Raw genomic sequence first — 24735 nt, 5'->3', positions numbered from 1 at the left:
GTGCCCCTTAACCCTTGTGTTATCTTCGGGTCATTCTGACCCATCAGTCATTGTGACCCACCGTCGTATTGCGACAACTTTACCGCATACAAAAACAAAGTGAAGCATTTTCTTTTAACCGTTGGGCTGTCTCAGACCCCCCACATTGCGAAGGTTAAAAGAAAATTATTTGTATTTGTTTTTGTATTGGGTAAAATTGGGTAAACACAACGATGGTTCGTTATGAACCTTTGGGTCATGTGACCCGAAGGCAGCACGAGGGTTAAAAAACCCGTTCCATAGGGCTGCTAGCAAAGAGTGACCAAAAGAACAGAAAATAACACACATTATGGCAGGACAGACCCTTTGAATGTTAGGGGAGGGGGTACACATTATATCAGATGAAAAACGGCCTGATATAATGTGTATCCCCTCTGGACAGGTGAACAAAGCAGTTAATTTAAAAGCCAGAGAACGGTGTTATTGTCAGCTTTTGTTTCCTTGTGTGGTTGTATGAACCTTTGGGCCACCGTATCTGTATCGCTGTATCAGCTATCTTGTCAAATATTTTACTATGAAATCAACACAAAACAATGTGTGGGGTTTTTTTCTTCGAAAAGGAACGTAACTTTACAGTCAAGATAAAAAATAGTTAATCTTTGTCCTCGAATAACTTCCCAATTGCTATATGTAACTTAGACCTTACAAACATGTCTGTTTACGGACACATGTTACGTATATAGTAGGCGACGACAGAGAGAGTGCGCGGGGTATGTTGAACTGTTTCGCGGGAGATGCTGTGGTTGTGCGAAAGCATAATACTGTAAGCTGTCAACAGTAAAACCACGTTTTCTGCAACTTTCACAGTCATTTGCGCAGTAACCAAGGTAAAATACGATCGATGTTTTTCTTTCGTTAGTCCTATGCGATTGTTCACAGTAAAATGCTGTAGCTAGCTACAGTACCCCGGCTTGGCTGCAGCAGAATAGCTTGTTTAGCTACGCAACGCTACAGTTCGCCAATTACTGTAGCTTGCAAGTGAGCCATATAGTACCCATGATGGGTACTATATGGCTCAACAACGAGCTAGCAAGCTAGATCGAAGAGACAGCTTGCAAGTGAGCCATATAGTACTATATGGCTCACTTGCAAGCTTTCCATGACTCAACTCTTCGATCTAGCTTGCTAGCTCGTTGTTTAAAATTAGCGACATTATCCTAACTTAAGTTACAGTGCCTCTTACTGTAATCAAAATATTGAACATTGCATGCCAACGCTTGGACGGTAAAGAGTGGACAGCGGTCTTTGACTTTGCATGGAAGCTTTTAGCAACTCGAGTAAAGTTGAGGTTTATCTGTCCCCTTGTCTCTAGAGCCATGTTCTCCGAACTCAGCGCCCAGGGGGAGGGCTCGTCCTCCCTGCTTTGTCGACCTGGCTCGGAGGAGAGGGGCCCCGTGTTCGAGCGGGTGGAGCCAGCCTTCTCTCCCTGCGCAGAGCGCTTCAAGTTGGGGGAGCGGAGCTTCAATCGCCAGTATGCTCACATCTACGCCACCAGGCTAATGCAGATAAACCCACTGCTGACCGAGAGAGCCAAGCAGAAATGGGGTGGGTGCTGGTGTTTGCGCTCTCACATACTGTAACTACTAATCACATATCTCTGGCCCAAATCTATCTGAAATGTTCTCACTCACTCACTCTCTCTCAGGAGATGACGTCCTGATGAGGAAACTTTGCGACCTGCAGATGGGAGAGCAGTGTTGCATTGTGGGAACCCTGTTCAAGCACATGGAGCTGCAGCCGTCCATTCTGAAGGAGATCAGCGAGGAGGTGAGAAGCACCGTGGCTCCCATTGTGGAACTATCCTTTCCTTCTCTTCCTCACTCTCTCCCATCTCTTTTTTTCCCCTTCTGTCTCCCAGCACAACCTCCTTCCCCAGCCGGCACGCACCAAGTACATCAGCCAATCAGACGAGCTGATACTGGAAGATGAGCTGCAGAGGATCAAGCTGGAGGGGAACATCAACGCAGACAAGTTTGTCACAGGTCTTGTCCGCCCCCCGTGCTCGCCCTGACTTAGGAGAGAGGACGCCTCAGGACCTGAGGGCGATCAAACCACTTTGTTTTGAAGACAAACTCCATGGCGACCTTGTGACTAAGTATTCTCTCTCTCTCTCATCTCAGGTAGTGTGATTGCAATATACGGGGCAGAGAAGAATTATGGGAAGTTCACTGTGGACGACTTCTGTACGGCCGACCTCCCCCCTCAGTCCCCAAGGCCAACGCTAAACTCAGACAGGTACACACACATTTCTGACTGGTTCCCACACATATTCTGGTAGTGTGTGTGTGTGTGTCTCCAGTGATGGAGGTGTGACTCTGAGCTGTGTGGTTGCAGGTTTGTGCTCTTGGCGTCCGGCCTGGGTCTGGGCGGCAGCAACGCAGACAGCATGCTGGCTCTACAGCTACTGGTCGACATGGTAACGGGCCAGCTGGGAGACCAGGGCGAGCAGAGCGGCGCGGCGACCATCTCCAGGGTGCTCCTGGCTGGGAACCTGCTGAGTCAGAGCACCCAGGACAAAGACGCCTCCACCAGGGTGAGGGGACTGATTTAGACGTGACACCCCTTGGGTTGAAAGACTGTCGGTTTTGTCATGGAGAAGTTGACGGAGGTCCTTGTGTCCTCTCCCCTTCCTCTCCCCTTCCTCTCCCCTTCCTCTCCCCTTCCTCTCCCCTTCCTCTCCCCTTCCTCTCCCCCTCCTCTCCCTCTCTTCTCCCTCTCCTCTCCCTCTCTTCTCCCTCTCCTCTCCCCTCAGGCCAAGTACTTGACTAAGAAGACCCAGGCAAGCAGTGTGGACGCCATGAAACTGCTGGACGAGATGCTGCTCCAGCTAGTGGTGAGAAGATGAGGAGAGGGGAGGAGAGAGGGGAGGAGAAAGGGGAGTGAGGGAGGAGATGAGAGAGAGGAGTGAGGGAGGAGAGAGGGACAGAATGGGAAAGGGGCGTGTAAAATATACAGAAATGGAGAAAAGGCTGGTACATTTATAACTTGCCTTGCCCAAAATTGTGTTGAATTCAGGCAAACATAGTTGCCTAAACGTTCTGGTTGTTGCTGTTGATAGTTGACTGTGTGTTTGCCCCCCCTCCCCCTCCAGGGCTCAGTACCAGTGGATGTGATGCCAGGCCAGTATGATCCCACTAACTTCACCCTCCCCCAGCAGCCCATGCACCGCTGCATGTTCCCCCTCTCCTCCCCCTACCCCACCCTGCGGCTGGTCTCCAACCCGTACCAGGCCGACCTGCACGGGCTCCGGTAGGCACACACACACACACACACACACACAAACACATTTCTGTCTGTCATTGTCATTTACTCTTTCCCTCTCACACTCACTTAACTTTTCCATTCTCTTGCTTGCTTTTCACTCTTTGTGTCAATCCCACACACACAATGCAAGAAGCCCTACTGTTCTCAGGTCTAACATGTGACGGTTGAATATGACAGTGTGTGTGTGTGTGTGCTGAGTGTCCCTGTGGTGGCGTCCGTAGCTTCCTGGGGACGTCTGGTCAGAATGTGTGCGACATTAAGAAATACAGCAGCATGGATGACCATCTGGAGATCCTGGAGAACACACTCCGTCTGAGGCACCTGGCCCCCACCGCACCCGACACACTGGGTAACACACACTCACACTCACTCACACACTCTCTCACACACTCTCTCACTCACACTCACTCACACACTCTCTCACACACACTCTCTCACTCACTCTCACACACACACACTCACACACACTCACACACACTCTCTCACTCACTCTCACACACACACACACTCTCTCTCTCACTCACACACACTCTCTCACTCTCACTCACACACACACACACACACTGGGGGGTCACGGTATGTTCTGACTCCTCTCTCTTTCTCAGGCTGCTATCCGTTCTACCAGAAGGATCCTTTCATCCTGGAGGAATGTCCTCATGTCTACTTCAGTGGCAGCGCCCCCTCCCTCCAGTGCAAACGCATCACAGGTCTGACTCTAGTCTCTAACTGCTCTGAATCGTCTCTAACTGCTCTGACTCTCTAACTGTCCTGACTCTAGTCTCTCTGCCTCATCTGTCTCCTTTCTGTCATCGTTCTAACTCTGTCTCCCTCTCCACCTCACCATTCCAGGTTCTGACGGTCAGGAGGTCCTCTTGATAGCTATCCCAGAATTCTGCAGCACACTGACGGCCTGTCTGGTGAACCTGCGCACGCTGGACTGCGAGCCAATCAGCTTCTCCTCCTTTTCCGCCAACGACGACGAGGACAGCGAGATGAATATCAGCCACTGAACAACTTGTCACACACACACACACACTCTCCTGTGCTGGCTGTTTTTCTTTGCATACTGTTCACCAGCTGTGATCAGGCATCAATATGAATGCTGTTGTACAGCATCATAATAGAGCACTGTAGTCTCAGAATACACCTTTAACTGAAGCCTGTTACAATCTGCGCTGGATTCTATAATATATGCTCATCAGTCACATGGATTATTAAAGTTGTATGGGTTTGTATGTGGAAATCAAGTATGTCTGCCCACATGGCAGAATGTCAATGTGTCATATATGGGAATAACAGAAATGCGAGTCCTGTACTTAAACAAACCTTTATTACTTGAACAAAATAACATGTCTTCTGATTTTGAGCTTATTGTAGAACAACGCTTAAGAATGTCAGTTTCCTCACCCTTCAGGAAACATTCTCATTGTCTCCACATCTGTAAATCAATGTTGTGTTGTTGGATGAAAGAAATGTAAGTAAATCAACTCTCTTTTATAAGATCTAATGTTTGCTGCTGTTTTGTGTCGTGTGAAAGGCTGACAGTAAGACACAGTTTCTACATGGCAACCAGCGTATCTCCATGGCAACCAGCGTATCAACATTACCAGAACCTGTCTGAAATACATTCACTTCGAGCAGTACAGCCAGGACCCTACAGGTCCTGAAGACCACTAGTTTAATTCTATAACCCCTCCCCTTCCTGTCCCACACTATAGCCCCTCCCCTTCCTGTCCCAGATCATTGCCCTGCTCCCTGCCCCCTCAGGGGGACTCCACCCCCTTCTGGAACCTTCTCTGTATCAACACATCTGAGACAGACTGAGAGGACCTACGAGAGGGAGAAGGACAGGTGTGTGTGTGCGTGTTAACAGATCAGACTACTGGAACAAAGGGGAAGTGATAACTGTATGTGTGTGTGTGTAATAGCTGGACCAGTTCCTTGGTTTCTTCAGTAATCATCGACCTTAATCTCGTAGTTGTAATCCAGGATGGAGTCGGTGAACCCTTCCGACGTCGACTTGTCCCACGGGAAGTCGTACCAGGCAGTGGTGCTCTCTGTCGTCGTGGCGACCGTCGTGGTTGTCGGGGGCGACGTGGTCGTGGCCCTCATCAGTCTCTCCTGCCGTAGGCGGCGTAGCCGGGCGAGACGAAGCTTCCTCAGGCGCATGCGCCGCATCTCGGGATCTATGGGGAAGCCTCCGTTGCGCCTGTTGCCGCCGACAACTGTGTTCCGGGGTGCGCCGCTGTTACCGTGGCTGAGCAGGCGGATGGGTTTGTTGCCGTGCAGGGCCATGATCTGTTGATTGACACATCGGTTGACAGATACATGAGAAGGAAGGGCTTTGAGAAGGAGTCTGGATGTAGAGAGGGAACTGAGGGAAGAGGGAACGACAGGAGAGACTGGAGGAAGACCAGGACCAGGGAGACCCCCAGGGAGACCAGGGAGATCCCCAGAGAGACCAGGGAGATCCCCAGGGAGATCCCCAGGGAGATCCCCAGAGAGACCTAGGAGATCCCCAGAAAGACCAGGGAGACCCCCAGAGAGACCAGGGAGATCCCCAGAGAGACCAGGGAGACCCCCAGGGAGACCAGGGAGATCCCCAGAGAGACCAGGGAGATCCCCAGGGAGACCAGGGAGATCCCCAGAGAGACCAGGGAGACCCCCAGAGAGACCAGGGAGATCCCCAGAGAGACCAGGGAGATCCCCAGAGCGACCAGGGAGACCCCCAGAGAGACCAGGGAGATCCCCAGAGAGACCAGGGAGATCCCCAGAGAGACCAGGGAGACCCCCAGAGAGACCAGGGAGATCCCCAGAGAGACCAGGGAGATCCCCAGAGCGACCAGGGAGACCCCCAGAGAGACCAGGGAGATCCCCAGAGAGACCAGGGAGATCCCCAGGGAGATCCCCAGGGAGATCCCCAGAGAGACCAGGGAGATCCCCAGAGAGACCAGGGAGATCCCCAGAGAGACCAGGGAGATCCTGAGGGAGACCTGGGAGATCCCCAGAGAGACCAGGGAGACCCCCAGGGAGACCAGGGAGATCCCCAGAGAGACCAGGGAGATCCCCAGTGAGACCAGGGAGATCCCCAGGGAGATCCCCAGGGAGATCCCCAGGGAGACCTAGGAGATCCCCAGAGAGACCAGGGAGATCCCCAGAGAGACCAGGGAGATCCCCAGAGCGACCAGGGAGACTCCCAGAGAGACCAGGGAGATCCCCAGAGAGACCAGGGAGATCCCCAGGGAGATCCCCAGAGAGACCAGGGAGATCCCCAGAGAGACCAGGGAGATCCCCAGAGAGACCAGGGAGATCCCCAGGGAGACCTAGGAGATCCCCAGAGAGACCAGGGAGACCCCCAGAGAGACCAGGGAGATCCCCAGAGCGACCAGGGAGATCCCCAGAGAGACCAGGGAGATCCCCAGAGAAACCTAGGAGATCCCCAGAGAGACCAGGGAGATCCCTACACAGACCGTTGGCTCACCTGTTTGATGCGGTCCCAGTTTGACTTGGCAAGGGTGAAGCTGCAGGCGGTAGCTCCAGGCTCGTAGCCCACCACACACAGCTTGGTGAGGGGGGAGAAGCCTTCGGCCCGTACCGTCACCCGGTATTCCCCCGGGTTCAGCAGGCGCCAGTAGTCCCCAGACGCTCCTAGTGGGGCGGGGGGGGGGGGGGGGGGGGGTCAAGGGTCATGGTTAGGGTTAGGATATATATTGTCCCCCAAAATTTCAACCTGGGGATTAAGGTTTGGGTTAGGGTCACGGTAGCATTTTACATAAAGTATAAATCTGATCTATTGACCTGTGGTGACATCATGGCTGACCCCCTCCACGGAGACAGTGGCGTTGCCGAGGGCGTTTCCTTCCTGGTCCTTGACTATGCCCCGTATTCCACGATGCACCTGGCAGAATGGGAGGGGGGGGGGGTCTTAGTTAGTGTAACACCCTCCTGCTGCCTGTCCATGCTGAGAACAGACGTGCATGTGTGTGTGTGCATGTGTGTGTGTGTGTGTGTGTGTGTAAGAGAGAGACACACCTGCTCCATGAAGATGAGCATGGCCTCCCTGTTATTCTCCCATTCCGACAGCAGCTCAGTCTGGTGAGGGAACTTGTCACAGCCCAGGAACATGGACAGCTCAAAACAGTTGGTGTGCAGGTAGCTGAAGTCATTCATGCCTGGGGAGGCAAAGAGAGAGGGTGAGAGGTCGCGGAGGAGGAGAGCAGGAAAGAGGGAAGAGAAGGAGGAGAAAAAAAGGGACAGAAGAAAAGGAAACTAAATTGCAATCCGGGCCTGGAACATTCCGCACACCAAGCAGGAAGTCCGCACTCACTTCCTGCGACGGGTTTCCACTTGGCCCGGTTGACGATCCCCTGCCCTCCGGTGACGTCGTTGCCGTGGCAACCGCCGTGGTGGGAGCGCGTCATGCCCAGGTGGGTGGAGGCGTAGGAGATGGCCAGCCACCTGAAAAGGGATGCGTCCGCCGTGGCTCGCGGCTCGTCCTCCGGCTCCGAGTCCTGGTAGCCCCCTCGCCCTCTGTCATCCTCCTCCTCCTCCCTCTGCCCGTAGCCCTCGTGGCCCCCATGCTCGTACCCCCCGTGCTCGTAACCTCCGCGGTCGTACCCTCCGCGCTCATAACCTCCGTGGTCGTACCCTTCGCCCCCGTGGCTCTCGTGCCCGTAGCTCTCGTGTCCGTGTCCGTGTCCCTGTCTTCTCCAATCCTCCTCTGGCTCCTCCCTGTGTCCCCGGTCCCTCCAATCAGGCTCCTCCTGGTAGCCCCGCTCCCACTCCGTCACGTCGTAGCCCTCCTCCTCGTATCTTGAAACAGGAAATACAAACACTGCCCTTTACGCCAGGCTCTGACACAGACAGACAGTTCCTCTCCTTGACGTTTTGGAAGCTGGACCTTTCAAGAGTTCGTTATTGAGTGTAGAGAGACCTCCCAAAAAACTGAAAGAGACGGGAGACAATGTTGGAAAAAGAAGGGGTGAGGAGCCAGGAGAGAGGGAGGAAGGAGAGACGAGATCCTACTGTCTCTTCTTGCGGCTGTGTGTCCTCTGGTCGTGGCTGTCGGCTTTCTTGGCCAGGCGCATGTTGTCGTAGGGATAAGCCACGACCTTCTCCCCGCCCTGCAGGTTGGCGCCCAGCACGAACGGGATGCTCTCCATCCACGAGATGATGTGCCGCGTCTCCACGGAGATCTGTAACAGAAGGGATGGAGGACGTCGTCAGGTGGCTAGGATGTCAAAAGCTCACAGTATGTTGAAACACACACACACACACACCGAACTGTTCCCCTCCAGGTCTCCAGGGATGGGGACGTGGTGGTTGGGGGTGATCTTGGGCACCATGCCCCGGTCCTCGGCCTCCCACAACACACTGTTCAGGTCTGGAAAGTTCTGGAAGATGTCGTGTCCATCTGCGGTCCAGTGGCCGGTGGTCCATCCACTCAGCTCTGAACCCTGAGGGAGAAGAGAGAGACAGAGAGAAAAAGGTCGAGAGACAGTTGATGCAAGTGAAATAGAGTCAGGTGGCTGAGCGGTTAGGGAATTGGGCTAGTAATCCGAAGGTTGCTGGTTCGAATCCCGGCCGTGCAAAATGACGTTGTGTCCTTGGGCAAGGCACTCTACTTGCCTCGGGGGAATGTCCCTGTACTTATTGTAAGTCTCTCTGGTTAAGAGCGTCTGCTATATGTCAATGAAATAGCTTTTTCCCGTCAAGTTCTTGTGTGGTAGCTTCTAAATGGTCAATTGACCAGTCTAGAACAGCATTTCCCGGAACGGTTTCCTAAAACAGTCTGCTTTTAGTTTATCATACCGAGAGGTGTACCTGAATACACAGAAGTGCCAAAATAAACAGAAATATAAAGGTGCGACTTACTGCAAGGAGGGCCTTCTCCTGTCCGTCAGGGTTGAGCGAGGGCACCAGGTGTATGCGTATTCCCTCCACCAGGCGGCGCACTCGCGGGTTCCCGTCCTTGTACTCCTTACACAGGTACTGCATCAGAAGCAGAACCATCTCCCGACCCACAGCCTCGTTACCGTGGAGACCCGCTGTGAAACGGAACTCCGGCTCACCTGAGAGGAGAAACAAATGTATATATAATACAGTGTACTGTATTATATACAGTCCGTACAAAATTGTTCAGTCCATGATGATGATGACCATAATATATATATATTTTCATTTTCCAAGATACGCAGGCTATATCATACGCCCATATTCATTGATTGTATTGCACGCAGTGCCAGAAGAGGCTGTAGGAATAACGGCTCCTCTCGTTACTAAATTGACCAATCAGAATGGATGTTTTATATTGCAACGTTTGGTCTCTGTCAAAACCGCGTCCAAAAAAGGAAGAAGGAAATAACCAATAAGCATTGAGCTACTTATCTTAAACCAATTAGCTTAATTGGAAATAGGAAAGTTATCTTATTACACAACAGGGAGGATGGGACAGTTTTGGTGGAACTTTCTGTCGTGTTGTTTACAGCAAAAAAGAACGTAATCTTCAATTAAATTAATTAAATCTACAAATGGGTGAGTAGAAACGTTAGACCGAATGGGGCCCTCCATTCATACTTTAATAAATGATTGTATTGGGTTGATAATAGTCTGTAGTCAACACTGTAATTTGTTCTAATAATTTTCTACTTTGAGTGTTGATAATGGGATATGAGAATGATTTAGTGTTGCAGTCTGTGGTGTTTCTGTGGCCCGACCTGTCTCATGCTCTGTGGGGTTGTCAGACAGGACCATGGCCAGGATGTCCCGTCCCTCAGAGCTGAGGCCCAGACTGTAAACACTGGTGATGTTGGGACACTCGTCACCCACAGACTTCATCAGCTGCACAGAGAGAAAGAGAGACAGAGAGAGAGGAAGAGAGAGAGACAGAGAGACAGCACACAGAGACAGAGAGACAGAACACAGTGTTATATCATATATAACAAGACTGCGGATTCGAAGATGACGTGAATAAGACAATTGAGGAGGTGCTGGTCTTCTTGGTAGTCATGTGAGCTGTTGGGTGATTGTGTGAGGTGTCCCAGATCGGCGCTCACCGTGACCATGGCAGAGTAGTTGTGGTGTCTGAAGTCCAGGTAGTCTACCGGGGTTACTTCATTCTGTCTGTAGTGGACAGCATCTGGATCTGATGGGACGGACACACACAGTGATGAGGCGTCTGTGTCTGTGTGTATGTGTTTGTGGAGAAAGAGACTGAGTGTGTGTTGGTGTGTGTGGGAAGGGGATTTACAGTGTGTGTGTGTGTCAGTGTGTGTCTCACCAGGCACAGGGCAGCCCAGGACCTCCAGTCTCATGCACAGACTGCCATTCCAGCTCTGAGGGATCACCCTGATGTAGCGCGCCAACATGGGCATAGCAAACTGGTTCAGCACCGGAGTGTCCATGTCACTGTTCCCAAAGAACAACTACACGTGCAGGGAGAGAGGGGCGGGGGGGTTGATTGGAGCAGTATGATTGAAGCTGTATGATTGGAGCTGTATGATTGGAGCTGTATGATTGGAGCAGAATGATTGGAGCTGTGAGATTGGCCCAGTGAGAGCCTGACTCACCCAGTCAGAGTAGCCGTCATGGATGGTGATCCACTCTCTGCTGTCATTACTGAAGGCTACGAAGTACGACGTCACAAAGTCTGTCCTGCAAGGTTAGGTCACAAGCTCACACACAGGTAATCACCACAACCATTTACTCTGTGTGTGTGTGTGTGTGTGTGTGTTGTCCTACTCGTTGCCGGAGTCTCGTCCCTGGGTGATGACCCCGGTGAACTCCGTGGCTCTCCGACCGTCAATCTCAAACCAGTGGATCTTATCCTCTGGGTTTGCACACCAGGCCCCGCCCCTCATGTCGTCCTCATCTTCAGAACCCTGGGAACCATGGAATCCACACCAGAGTTCTATAAAGTCTGATTCTGTTACGCCCAACCGAATCTGATACCTGGCATCTAGCCATTGAGATCATCACATTGTGGCTGTCAACTATAGATATGTGATAAATCACCCACAATCAATAGCATCAAGATCATCCAAAAAAGCAGAGTAATCTTCATGTAGTGAACAGCCAGACCACAGCCAGGCTTAGCTATATTGATTTGAGCAGACAGGTAACTTGGACCTGGTTGTGGTTGTGGTACCTGCATGTTGAGTCGGGCCCTGTGTGTGGAGAAGCGGTACTGAGACACGGAGGAGGACAGGAGCTGATCTGCCTCCACCTTGTGAGACTCCATCCCTAGAGGAGGACATTCTGAGAACGCACACACACACACACACACAGGCACACATACACACAAAGGGGTTATATAAGGAATACCTCATCCATGTTGGACTGGCTGGGTGTTAGTGACTGGTGCCAGGTGCCAGTCATGTCCATGACTTACTCTTTGGCTCTTTAAAGATGCGAGGTCTCTTCTTGGCTCTCTCCTCCTGCTCTCTCCTTCTCTGCGCTCTCTCTGTCAGCAGGAACACAACCACCACCTGTCAATCACTCCACAACTCCATCACTTCCTGTTCTCTTCTGCTCTGCACATCAACAGTGTTGACCTAGTTGGGCTCTGGCTTTGTGATTGATAGTGCATGCATGAATGCACACACACACACACACACAGTTACAGTTGAGAAGCCATCGTCACAGACACTTTGTTAACCTTGTGACCTTCTAACGTTACTCTTGAGCTGGGAAAGACATATCTTCCCTGCTGTGATTGGCTGAACCACCACACAGGATGTACCCCGCTGACACCTGTCGTATATCATTGGTTCCTGGCTCCAACCAGCCTCTAACAACAGCCTTTGAGACCAATGACTTCCCTTTCAGTAGATTCAAGCACTATGAGGTCTGAGTCTTTAACTATCCTCAAACACCAGCCTCTAACACAAACCTCCATGAGGTCAGTGACTAGTCTTTAACTAGCCTCAAACAACAGCCTCCAACTCCAACCTCTAAGCCTGTGGCTGTGGCTGTGGCTCTGAATGACTAAAAATGACTAAATGTCTAAGCAGTCCAGATTGGCCTCTAACACCAGCCTCTAACCTCACATCGTGTTTACCTCACCGTGCAGGGTGACGCGCCGTAGCAACACGTGGCAGCTGCAGCTGGTGCTCATCTGTGTAGTAACTCCATCACGGTGTTCACTCCCCCAGACCTGGTGTCACCCTCTCTCCTCTGCCACCCCCCCTCTCTGTTTCTCTTTCTCTCTCCGTCTCTCGCCCCTGCCTCTCCTTGCCTTGCCTTCCTGGCCTCCCCCGGGTCTCTCCCTAACTCTCGCTCTCTCGCTCTCTCACTCTCTCTCTCTCTCTCTCTCTCTCTCTCTCTCTCTCACTCTCTCTCTCTCACTCTCTCTCTCTCTGTCTCTCTCTCTCTCTCTCTCTCTCTCTCTCTCGCTCTCTCACTCTCTCTCTCTCACTCTCTCTCTCTCTGTCTCTCTCTCTCCTCCAGTCCTGTTGGGATACCTCGTATCACTTTCAACAGGTAATCACTCCACCCCGGGGCTCCCTTCACATTCCCTATCAACACACAACACACACACACACTGTTTGCAGTGTGTGAACTCTCATGTGAACCCTGCAAGTCGTAGCAAGAGGACTGTAAGTCTGTGTCAGACCTGTGCCTGTGTCAGACCTGTGCCTGTGTCAGACCTGTGCCTGTGTCAGACCTGTGCCTGTGTCAGACCTGTGCCTGTGTCAGACCTGTGCCTGTGTCAGACCTGTGCCTGTGTCAGACCTGTGCCTGTGTCTGTGAGTGATGATGCAGGCATGTGATGATGCTAGATGCTAGGAGCACGGTTGTTACATTCTGATGAAGAGTGGATGTGTGGTAGATCATGAAGGGGATTTACACTGGGCTGGGAGCGAGTCTGGACTACTCACCCTGCTCCTCTCTCTCTCTCTCCTTCTCAAGTCTCTCTCTCTCTTTCTTTTCGTCCTCCTTGTTTGCTGTGGAATGAACGAGAGGTAAACAGGATTGAGATTCTCATGAAACACCCCAGATTTCAGCCCAGATTTCAGCCCAGATTTCAGCTTTGCATGTCTGTTTCTGCTTCAACTTTCTGGTGAAAAGCTATGTACATTTCGCAAACAATGTAACCTATGCAATACATGTAATTTACACTAATTGCATAAACATACATGGAGCCTTCACTTAATTTAGAATTTATAGAGTTAAAATGTGTGTTGGAAGTGTTTAGTTTGCTAATCTGTAAAAGGTTAGCGGTCTGTTTTTCGTTATTTCTTTTGTCTGGCTTTACTCAGTCTGTTTGTCAGTTTGTATCATAGTTCTTGGTTTCAGCACAGTCAAACTTGCTGCAGTTTCTACATCAGAAAATAAACATGGAATTCAGAACAGTCTTGAGGTTGTTCTCTGGATTGTTCCTGAGGATTGAGCCGGATCCTTACAGTACATCGTATGTAAAGTCTATCTAATCACTGTTACTGGATGGTCACGTTAGAAACTTTGATGCGCACGTGTGGGCCAAAGTTAGGGTTAAGGGATAGGGAAAACAAGACTTTGAATCCCCACAAAAATAACCAGGAAAACTGTGTGTGTTTGTGCGTGTGTGTGCGTGTAAACTTACGTCGTCCATAGTCATACTCATCATACCAGTTGCGTTCAAAGGGAGGCTCAGCAGAGGGCAGCTCTGTTTGAAGAGACAAAACAAATGTACCTTCACTTGAACAGAACTCTGCACCCAGACACCAGATGGGGGACAGCCCAGCTACTGTACACACACACTACATGCTGTGGATTTTACGCAAGCTTTTTACAAGATCATTTTTCATAAGCTCTCTGAAGCTATACAGTCACGTCTCCGGGCAGAGAAAAGCAGCCCAAGTGTGTCTGCTAAATTACTAAACTTTGTTCGCTCCACAACAGATGTTGTGGGTTTGTGCGATTACTGTTACACCCAGGCTCTCAACAATCTAGTTAAACGTTTACATCAGAAGCATTTTCAACTTTAGACTCATCTAATGAAGGGGCGTTTAACCTCACAGCAAAACCATGAAACTCTTCAGGCAGTGTGGCACCAGCCGCCCCCTCCACCCCACACACACACACACACACACTCTCTAAGGAGAAGAAGTGTCTAGCCACACACACACACTATGATTTTGCCCCCGTGGTCTAGATCGGGGACGGTCTGGTGGGTTGATTGTTTGAGAGTGTTGCAGAAAGTAGGTGTGACTGCAGCGTAAGTCACCTGTGATGGTGAAGTCTTCCTTGTCTGTGGGGCTCACCTCCTCCCCCTCCGGGAAGGGAAGCTGCTCAGGAGCCTCGACTGGGAGAGGGGGAGAGGGGGAGAGGGAGGAGATGAGGGAGATTCATAGAGTAAAAAGTCAGAGAAAGAGAGAGTGGAGAGAAAAAGAGAATGTATGGAAAAGAAAAGTGACACAGAGCAAAGGGAGGAGGAAGGAAAGAAAGAAAGAGAGAGAGGTAGTGGAAAAATTAACTCTCTGTAATGAAACAGTGTTGAGTGTATCACATAAAGTCCGGTCAGATGAACTCTGACAGTCCCAGACTCTTTCCATGATCTGCACTGATGGAAACAACCTGTCAGCCCTCACAGAGTCCAGGTGGATTAGAGAGGAGGGAGGGAGGGAGAAAAGAAGAGAGAGGAAGGCATGGAGAGGGAAGAAAAGTGACAGACAGACACACAGACACACAGACAGACGTACATATACACAGACAGACAGACAGACGTACATATACACAGACATATACACAGACACAGACAGACAGACGTACATATACACAGACATATACACAGACATATACACAGACAGATACACAGGCACACAGACAGACGTACATGTGGCGTCCCAGTAGTCTCCGTCGTCGATCTTCACCTTCTCGTCCACCACAGTGGGGAAGACTGTGGTCTCCTCTCCTCTCCAGTAGTCGTCGTAGGGGTCTGTGACCGGGGTGTCGGTCTCCTCTGTCCCCTCTTCAGGCTTCCAGTAGTCGTCGTAGGGGTCTGTGACCGGGGCGTCGGTCTCCTCTGCCCCCTCCTCGGGCTTCCAGTAGTCGTCGTAGGGGTCTGTGACCGGGGCGTCGGTCTCCTCTGCCCCCTCCTCGGGCTTCCAGTAGTCATCCTCTGCAACGCACAAACGGACAGGGAGGTTGTGCGTGTGTGTGTGTGTGTGTGCGTGCGTGCGTGTGGAGATCTTGAGGCTCACCTTCATCTGGGAAGGGGTAATCTGGGTAAGCCTCAGGCTCCGTGGGCGGTTCAGTTGGAATCACTGAGAGGACAGACAGGCAGACAGGCAGACAGACAGACAGACAGGCAGACAGAGACATAACATGTTAAGCAATGCTTAAAATATCAAAGGGAATGATTCACTGAGGACATACCTACACTCACTCACACAGACACCATACCTGGCTCTGTGGTGGGGAGAGGGGTGGTGGTGGGGACAGGGGTGGTGGTGGTGGGGATGGTGGTGGGGGGCACCTTGCCCTTGCGTCCTTTCTCCTTCTTCTTCTTCTCAGTCTTGGGCTTTTTCGTGGAACCCGGCTCCTTGTTCTTCTTCTTGTCTTTCTTCTTTTTCTCTTTGTCCTCCTGCGGGGCTCTTCTCAGCCTACCTGTGGGGGGGGGGACATGTGGCTCATTATTACAGTGTGTGTCTGTGTGTGTGTGTGTCTGTGTGTCTGTGTGTGTGTGTGTGCGCGAGGCAGAGAAAATCAAAAAGGCCAAAAAGAAAAAACAGCTGGGCTTGCACCCGCCCACAGACACACACACACACACCTCGACCGTGAATCACACGGACAGACCGGAAGCAAGAAGACACCAAAGGTTCCTATCAACAGCAGAGACAGACAGACAGAGAGATGTTGAGGGCTGACTTGATGCCAGTGAAAGGGTGTGCCAGTGAGTTATACGACTGGGGGCTGGCCTCTCCTGGCCTCTCCTGGCCTCTCTCAGGGCCTTCACGTCTGGCCCTGCCTCAAATGATACACTGCCAGCCCAGGTCCACAGCAGAAGCAGCATCTAGCTCATAAATCCCTCAGGCCGCGGTCCTCCGCTCTGAATGTGTGCAAGTCCCTAAGAGACAACATCCCTACCACGCCGTATTTCTGTTGCATAGGACCTTCCGGAATATTCTGAGCTTGTTCTGTGGTCTCCAGTCATCCTGGATTCGAGCTCAGTCAGTGGAAAAGAACTGATTAGTCAGAATCTGTCTGCAAGATGCTCTGGCCAGCAAAGCTATCTGCCCTGACATTGGCTGCTCTGGCCTCAGTCTGGGCCAACGTGCTTCTTTTCATGTTTATCCCCAGATGTCTGTCTGTGTGTGCGTATGTGTGTGTGTGTGTGTGTGGGGGGGGGGGGGGGGTGAGAGAGAGAGGTAAGTCTAGGAGTCGTAGACAGGTGAGTATATCTGGACTTTCTCAACTCTGATGGATGCCTGGAATGTGTGTGTGTGTGCTTGTCATTCATTCAGCTTAACTTGTCATAGAGTAAGTAATTCAAGATGTAGGGTTAGCGCTCAAGGCCAGTCATCTTTCATTCATTCCCCCTCCACCTTCTCAGTGTCTGGTAATGTAACAGAAGAATGTGTACTAACTCAGTCATAACAGACTTCTTATTCATCATGAACCACTTGTAACATTAAGATGTGTCAGCGTAGTAAAGCAGACTTGATTCTCCTTACCTGCCAGGGTCTTCTCCTCTGCGACCTCTCTGGCCCTCCTGCTCCTACCTTGGGGGTCCACCTCCTCCAGAGCAGCCTCTTCTCTCCCTGGATCCTTCTGCACCTCCAGGGTCTGGAGCACCTCCATTCCCCCCTCCCCCCTCCCCATCTCAGGGGCCATGGAGATGACCCCCCCTGCGCTGTGCCCCCCCCGGGGCAGCAACACACAGCACACGGCCAGCAGAGCCCAGCTCACCAGCGCAGCCTCGCCCCCCCTCATCCTGCCCACGTTGCTCTTCCCTACCTCGGGGTTCTACGCTTGCAAAGTTCCACCGTAGGATTCTGCTGTTGACGAAAGTTCAACCAGACACCTCAGCTGAGTGTCTCGGCCAGGGAATCTTCCTCTGTGTTCCAGAACGGTGTCTCGCCGTGTTCCAGTTCCGAACGCTCCAGATAGCAATCCTCTTCAGCGTTCTGTGGCGTTGTTCTGTGGTTTAGGGTTCTGTGTTAACACCCCCAAGCTGCCTGGCTTTTGAGTTCCTCCCCTCCTCCCTGGTGTGGAAGTTTCTGGAGTTCAACACATGCAAGCCTTCACCAGACCCAGACTGAGAGACTGAGACTGGGCTGGACAGGGAGGAGGGCAGGGGGGGGGGGGAGGGAGGGAGGGAGCGAGGGAGCAGCCCAGTCACTCATCTAAAAGACAGAGGAGATGGGAGATTACGGTGCAGGTCAGCTGCAACAACAAAGATGAGAGGGTCAGAAGCAGCCCCGCCCTGCCTGACGAGTCTGAACAGGTGCAAAGATCACACACCGAACTGAGCGAGGGAGGAGAGGAGGAGGGAGGGGAGAGAAGGGTGAGGAGGAGAGGTTGAAAGAGGAGGCTAGTAGGAGGCAGAGGATGAGGAGGAGGGGGAAGGGAAATTCACAATTATAATAGGTTTACAGAGAGGGAGACTTCCAAACCAACACCACACACATGCAGGAAGGGACAGACTCCAGAGACTGCACAGGAGAATTCCTCCACACGAGAATAGTGGAAGAAAAGGGGGGAGGGGAAAGGGAGGAGAGGGAAGGAAAGAGCGGGAGGATAGACTCCTATACTACTGAACCCAATTCATCACAAAAGACTGGAATTCTTACAAAGAACAATTACAACAATGACAAGCAGGACAACACACGGGCTGATTCCGTTTGGAACATGTCTCTCGCTTTATTTCTATCTTTTCTTTCCATCTCTTCGCAGAGGACATTCCTTCCTGAGGAAGTCGTTGAGCTAGCAACAGTATTAGTCTGTCTGCAGGAAAACTCATTTGGTGCCAAACTGCCGTGGAGAAACACACAGGAGAATGTTTGAGCAGATGACAAGAGCATGCCCTTTCAGGGGACTAATGCTGTCTGTGCCCTGCTATTGTCTGTTCCCCCTCCGTGTTCTCCTCCTACACACACACACACACACACACACACACACATTTGGCACTCTCACACATGCTCTTTCTCTCTCTCACACACTGTGTGTCTGGCATACACTCAGGAAAACGTAGCCTATACTCTGGGTGATTTCGTTATTTCTGTTTAAGAGTTTGAGACAGCTACAGTGTCAAGAAAATAAATAGAATAATAATTAGCCTGATGTTCAGTTTAAGATTCCAAACGGGATCATTTTCTGGGTGTCTCAGCGTTGAAAGTTGTGAAGGGTTATATAAGTGGTTTCAGATAAGCATTCCAAATGGAAATGACAAAGGCTGTCCTGATTCAAATCAGATGTTGTTTTTCGTAAGATTTCCTCAGTTTTCTTACAGGGAATGGGACTCGATATTCTGGTCTCGTTCTCGCCGTCTCGCTTTCCCCTTTCTCAGTACTTGAGAACCCACCTCATCATATACAAAGGTCAGATACAGTATCATCTAACTCAACAAGGACTTAATGAAGAGGGAATTTGTTCTAAACTAACACTGTGGACCGTGAGTCAGTCACCCAAGGGACGACGACCACAAGCTTGAATTATTTTCGCAAACTCTCATAAACACTCATTTAGTCACCATCATCTCCTCATGGTCCTGGAGCATGGAGGGAGGGAGGGAGGGAGGAGGGGGGGGGGAGCTAGAGAGAGAGAGGGATCTTATCTTCTAAGTCCACGAGGCCTCAGCTCTTCATCTCCCCTGCCTTGCTCATGGAAATGTTTCTACTGGGATGTAGTCATGGTGTCAAAAGTGTGTGTTATTCCATGAGTTGTGATCGTTGGATGAGTTAGGTGATGAGTTCTGAAAGTGGTGAAAGCACACACACACAGACCCCCCCCCCCCACACACACACAGACAGAAGGAAACCGCGTGGGCCAAGAAGGAAAATACGGAACAACATGGCCGACGATTAGACAAACATGCCATGGTGAATTAGAGCTGAGAGAGAGAGAGAGAGAGGAGAGAGAGAGAGAGAGAGAGAGAGAGAAGAGAGAGAAGAGAGAGAGAGAGAGAGAGAGAGAGAGAGAGAGAGAGAGAGAGAGAGAGAGAGAGAGAGAGAGAGAGAGAGAGAGAGAGAGAGAGAGAGAGAGAGAGAGAGAGAGAGAGAGAGAGAGAGAGAGAGAGAGAGAGAGGAGAGAGAGAGAGAGAGAGAGAGAGAGCCCTGCTCTCCGTGGAGGAGGGCTCTCCGTGGGGTCTGTGCTGCAGCCAATGATGACGTCGGAGGATAATAACGCTGCATATCACTGCTACTATTCAGACTGGAGGGGAGGTCAAGCAGAAAGGCCTCATATCTTGGCTTCAAGCTCGGAGGGGAGTACTCTAGTCACCCTCCCTCTCTCCTCTCTCCGGAACATCTTTCCTTTCGCAACTTCCCTCGTTTGATCCTTTTCCGGGTCTCATTTCAATTCTTGTAGCGTGTCGTAAGCATATTTATATAAATGGATTGTTTTGATCTGTTGCTTGATGGATGTGAGTTGTGAGTGTGCTGTGCGCTGGAAGAGAGCACAAACCCTGATGGCCTCACTCCAACTGGCCCACGCTGGTCCTTTCTCCACAGAGATCATCTGGGATCAAATTGCAGTGACTAAGCATCCCAGAGAGAGAGGGGGGGCGAGAGAGGGGGAGAGAGAGGGAGAAAGGGAGAGAGAGAGGGGGAGAGGGAGGGAGAGTGAGAAAGAGAGGAAGAGCGAGAGGGGAGGGAGAGAGAGGGGGAGAGGGAGGGAGAGAAAGAGAGGGAGAGGGGGAGGGAGAGAGAGGGGGAGAGGGAGAGGGAGGGAGAGAGAGAAAGAGAGGGAGGGGGAGGGAGAGAGAGGTGGAAAGGGAGGGAGAGAAAGAAAGAGAGGGAGAGCGAGAGAGGGGGAGGGAGAGAGAGGGGGAGAAGAGCATCACCAGACTCGCATACTGATCAGACAGGAACAGTTGTTGCAACTGTTGCATGGTTCATACACAGAACGGGTACAGTACAGCTTCATAATATGTCTGTTTCTACGTCACAAACTAGAGCTGAGCAGTGAAGAGTTGGAGAGAAGGAGGGGTGGAACAGTGGAGAGGTGGAGCAGAGGAGAAGAGTTGGAGAGAAGGAGAGGTGGAACAGTGGAGAGGTGGAGCAGAGGAGAAGAGTCTGAGAGAAGGAGGGGTGGAACAGTGGAGAGGTGGAGCAGAGGAGAAGAGTCTGAGAGAAGGAGAGGTGGAACAGTGGAGAGGTGGAGCAGAGGAGAAGTAAAGAGTTGGAAAGAAGGAGAGGTGGATTAGTGGAGGCAGGAAACAATGACATAAGGGAGAGAGAGAAGAGAGGGAGGGTGGTCGGGGAGAGGGACAGAGACAGAGAGAAGGAGAGAGAGCAAAAGAGGAGAGAGAGAGAGGCTGTATTCCAGAAGGCTCACAAGGTACAAATGGGAACCGAAAAAAAAAAAAAAAGATTTTCCGACTCCGCTTGTCTCACCCCCTCTCTCTCTCGCTCACCCTATCTCTCACCCTCTCTCTCTCTTTCACATGGTTGAGCCCACTCAGCCGTTTGACACAAAGGCTGAAGTCTGTCAAATGTGTTGGTGTCTGTAGCTTTAACAGCAAATCTTAATCGTGTCCTGATGCAATGTGTGAGGCGATGTCTGTAGCCTGCCCCCAGCTGAGAGTGTGCGCTCAGAGCACAGCCTGTGGGAGAGAGATAAAGGGGCTGTGAGGCCTGTCTCATAAACACACGGTTCATCACCAGGTTCATGATAAAAATGAACCGTATCTGATTGTGTGGAGCCTCTTCTCCTGCCCTCCACCCAGACCAGGCAGGGCTGACCTGGACCCAGTCATCTGGCTGTGTAGGACTGGGGCCACAAACCTTATCAAGCCCAGATGGAGAACTAGGCAGAACCAGGGCTCACAACCTCCAGGTTCCAGAAAGACCTTCTCTCGGCCAAGAAGCTTGCTGCTAGAAGTCCACGCAGTTACCAAATACGTATTCATCCATCCTTATGCGTCTTCAAAGGGCCAGGAGCTGATGTCATGCCGGGGGAGAGAAGGCTGCTTTACTACTTCACGGCTCCTCCAACCTGGCTGTAGACACAACCACTGTGGTCAGTCCTGGTGTGAAGGACAGGAGGAATAGTGACCTCTTGTGGACAAAATGCAGAACTGCATCATGCTTATGCCACATGGAGACCCAGGCTACTGTAGGACAGTAACTCATCTAGCTAAACTCAAAAAAGCGCTAACATGCTACTCAAACAACAAAGACACAATACAAGATCAAACATTTTAAATGGCATTTATTTTATGTTTCTCCATACAATACATGAATGTACAACAGCACATATATTCTGAAATAACTCTCTTTTATAAAATAGGGCTTCTACAATCAAGGTACAGTCATAAATGCTCTGTGAGACTGGGGACAACCAGGGTGACGGCAAAACACCTTCAAACAGAACATTAGAGAGGGAGAAGAGATGGAGAGAGAAATGGAGAGAGAGAGATGGAGAGAGAGAGATATGGATGGAGAGATATGGATGGAGAGAGATGGAGAGAGAAAGAGAGAGAGATGGAGAGAGAAAGAAAATAGACAAATGGTTATTGAGAAAGCAGAGTTGACCCAGTCGCTGTTGGAGCGACCAGCATCCTGCATTGACCCGTTTTCTATTGGCTCTGTGTCCCTGGCAGAGGAGAATCTAACTGATGTTAGTGTGGTACTGTGCTGAGCTGAACTAACGATAGCTATATGATCTCACTGGTAAAATCACCCTAAGATCTGACCTCTGGAAATGAGACAGTAATTCAGAAGGTGTCAAGACAGCAAACATATCAAAAAGCTTATAGATTCATATTAATTTCCTATCGGTTTGCAACACAGTATATTCTTTGAAACGATCTGTATGATTAGCGATACACTGTCCGTGCTTGTAAAGTCTAAGATGTTTCAGAGTAATATTCCTGATGACGAACACACAAACGCATACAGCAAAGATAAACTAGCATCATCAAAGCCACAAGAAAACCAGCTTATCATCGTTTAACACGTGTCCAGAGTTACAGATTGTTCAGACGTAAATGACCCTGCAGTTTAGGTTCATCTGGACGTGAGGCCCAATATATAGGATTGTTGTGTATGTTTATATAGCTATAACGTATGTACCATCCTGTGTGTTAGTTAGCTATAAGATAGTGCATCAGGTGTAGAATATACGCTACATGTCAGACCTGTGGTAGAGGGGTGTTTGTCAGAGGGGCCAGAACTAGACTGCTGTCTGGGGGGGAAGGGGGGAGGAGGGGGACGGGGGGAAGGTTTTTTTTTGTGAGGGGGGGGGGGGGGGGGGGGTTGGGCATCTCACATGAACGAGAGTGAAAGGGAGGATAGAGAGAAGGTTTGTCTCTAGTCTTGAGGTAAGCCATGTGTTTCAGTATTAATGCCCTACTGACAATCATAGTTACAATCATCATATACTCCATGTACAAACGTACTGGGGGGAATGAGATCCCCCCCACACACACTGTCCTCAAACTAGTACCCACAAACAGTGTCCTAGGACTAGTACACATACACACACCATCCTGTTTACACACACACACACACACACACACACACACACACACACACACACACACACTGTCCTGGGACTAGAACTTCTGCTAGGACAGATGAAAACCTGACGTATGTGAAGTCAATCCACGTGGCTGAAGCAGTGGCATGAACAATGTCAGGGGTCAGGGCGATGGCATCAAAATATTATGATTGAACGCAGAGAGGACGAGGAGAGTTCTACAGCTGAGAATGGTTGTTTCCGATTGTTAAAAACAAAGAACAAGCACAACACTCTTTTCCCTAGCAACAGTCGTACACCATCAACATTCTATTAAGAGTGCAAATTCTGCTATTCATCTGAAACACTAGCGAACACTTGGCAAAATAACAAGAACTTAAGAGAAGTGGGTGTATGTTTATAGATAGAGAAGACAGACACGTTAAACCAATGTTTGTGTGAGTACGAATTTACAATGTTCAATGTCTATAGAAGATATAACTGTATATCCACAACGTGCAGGCTAACTGGACTTCAGGAGACAACAGACACTGTGGCACCAACAAGAGTAACAATCTAGTGTGTGACATCATTAGAAGGGACAGAGTCGACCAATCAGAAACTCCCCCCACATGCTCAGCCTCTACTGACCAATCATATAGGCAGCCTCTACTGACAAGTCACATGGTCAGCCTCTATTTACCATCATTAAGCCAGTCTTGTACAACCGATCAGGAGCCGGAGCAAGGATGCTACAGCACAGACGCGCACACACACGCGCACACACACGCGCACACACACGCGCACACACACGCGCACACACACACACGCTGTACCAGTACACACGTGATTGCCGTTTTCTTGAACTGAACAAACTAGATTCATATGCTCTTTAAGTGGAGGAATGTTAAGAAACCTGTTGGCTGTAGTCTGACACTGGCCAGTCGTACAGGTCACAGAAGGGTGAGGTGGGGATTTGAACCACGAACCTTCCCCAACAGGGAACCACAAAGGTACCACTGTACCAAAGAACAGGCCCCTCAGATCCAGTGACCATATTTGAGTTTTTCACGTACGTGTTGTATCAAACAACCGCTGCTACATACGTTATATAAAGTCTATAAGTTATATAAAGTCTCTTATATGTATAATCAGCCTCCAACTCTGACTCAGAGGCTTTTTATTTTCCCTGTAACGGTTCCTTAGCAGAATAATAGCCTTCTCACTTAATCTCTAAGTGCATTTATTCATATAATATAATTCAATACATATTTATCAATAGTTTTTTTTTTTTTTATTATTCCAAAATATATCCCCCCCATGTAGGCAGGGAGCTCTGGAGCTAGTCTAACAGACCTCTCAACCTTCGGACTACAACTCCCATCAGCCTTTGGGGCGACCTGCTACACACAGACACACATACACACATAAAGAAAGATTAGACTGTGTCTACAGCTCCTTCGGGGTGTCTGTGTTGGGGTCTGGTTCGGGTGAAGAGACACACTGACTTACACTAACGTACTGGCTTGCTGGCCGATGGCCTAACATTCTGACACGCACTGTGGCCTTCTAGAGGGAAGCAGATCTGGCAGCGACGCACCTGGCTTCAATACCCTGCACGGACCAGGTAAGACAGAACTAAGTTGGGCTAGGACTGAACAAGGTAGTTTAGGGCAGGGTAGGATTGGATAGGGTAGAACTGGGTAGGGACAAATCCTAGTCCCTCGTTAATGACATCATATTTCTGACATCATTTATCATCACATATGAGAGGCTTGGGAGAGGGGGAGGTGTCTCACACACACTGTCCACACACACACACACACACAC

At 50.4% G+C, this 24735-nt stretch overlaps 2 protein-coding genes and 1 long non-coding RNA gene across 3 annotated transcripts; 1 reads left to right on the top strand and 2 right to left on the bottom strand.

Annotated features, from left to right (window-relative positions):
• The first annotated feature begins 518 nt into the window (after nucleotides 1-518).
• pold2 (polymerase (DNA directed), delta 2, regulatory subunit) lies at nucleotides 519-4810 on the top strand. The gene is made up of 11 exons (XM_062454211.1): nucleotides 519-866; nucleotides 1352-1584; nucleotides 1685-1806; nucleotides 1898-2021; nucleotides 2160-2274; nucleotides 2374-2572; nucleotides 2792-2872; nucleotides 3131-3288; nucleotides 3525-3652; nucleotides 3909-4010; nucleotides 4153-4810. The coding sequence occupies exons 2-11, from the start codon at nucleotides 1356-1358 to the stop codon at nucleotides 4311-4313; spliced, it is 1419 nt and encodes a 472-aa protein (XP_062310195.1). The 5' UTR covers nucleotides 519-866; nucleotides 1352-1355; the 3' UTR covers nucleotides 4314-4810.
• On the bottom strand, nucleotides 4617-17561 carry aebp1b (AE binding protein 1b). The gene is made up of 22 exons (XM_062454210.1): nucleotides 16959-17561; nucleotides 15688-15891; nucleotides 15486-15548; nucleotides 15119-15403; nucleotides 14510-14587; nucleotides 13886-13948; nucleotides 13182-13247; nucleotides 11693-11764; nucleotides 11450-11559; nucleotides 11044-11183; nucleotides 10872-10956; nucleotides 10583-10727; nucleotides 10359-10447; nucleotides 10020-10143; nucleotides 9178-9374; nucleotides 8583-8759; nucleotides 8329-8498; nucleotides 7631-8115; nucleotides 7336-7475; nucleotides 7102-7201; nucleotides 6785-6951; nucleotides 4617-5601 (listed from the first exon to the last, which is right to left on the bottom strand). Exons 1-22 carry the CDS (start codon nucleotides 17215-17217, stop codon nucleotides 5254-5256), a joined length of 3567 nt encoding a protein of 1188 aa, XP_062310194.1. The 5' UTR covers nucleotides 17218-17561; the 3' UTR covers nucleotides 4617-5253.
• A 4079-nt stretch (nucleotides 17562-21640) lies between these two features.
• LOC134015060 (uncharacterized) lies at nucleotides 21641-24729 on the bottom strand. Its single transcript, XR_009929056.1, has 2 exons — nucleotides 22967-24729; nucleotides 21641-22936 (listed from the first exon to the last, which is right to left on the bottom strand). It is a non-coding gene; the product is annotated as an uncharacterized LOC134015060 (long non-coding RNA).
• Between the last annotated feature and the right edge of the window lie 6 nt (nucleotides 24730-24735).

The sequence above is a fragment of the Osmerus eperlanus genome, chromosome 28 (genome assembly GCF_963692335.1).
Source record: "Osmerus eperlanus chromosome 28, fOsmEpe2.1, whole genome shotgun sequence".
NCBI classification, from domain to species: Eukaryota; Metazoa; Chordata; class Actinopteri; order Osmeriformes; family Osmeridae; genus Osmerus; species Osmerus eperlanus.
Note: the sequence above shows the minus strand (reverse complement) of the source record. Positions and strands in the feature narration are given on the sequence as shown.

Coding starts and splice junctions, on each gene's coding strand:
- aebp1b (XM_062454210.1), bottom strand. CDS start 17,217: ATGAGGGGGGGCGAGGCTGCGCTGGTGAGCTGGGCTCTGCTGGCCGTG. Junction 13,248..13,885: donor TGAGTATGACTATGGACGAC/GTAAGTTTACAC, acceptor TTCATTCCACAG/CAAACAAGGAGGACGAAAAG. Junction 8,116..8,328: donor CACAGCCGCAAGAAGAGACA/GTAGGATCTCGT, acceptor TCCTGTTTCAAG/ATACGAGGAGGAGGGCTACG.
- pold2 (XM_062454211.1), top strand. CDS start 1,356: ATGTTCTCCGAACTCAGCGCCCAGGGGGAGGGCTCGTCCTCCCTGCTT. Junction 1,585..1,684: donor GAGAGCCAAGCAGAAATGGG/GTGGGTGCTGGT, acceptor ACTCTCTCTCAG/GAGATGACGTCCTGATGAGG. Junction 2,873..3,130: donor AGATGCTGCTCCAGCTAGTG/GTGAGAAGATGA, acceptor CTCCCCCTCCAG/GGCTCAGTACCAGTGGATGT.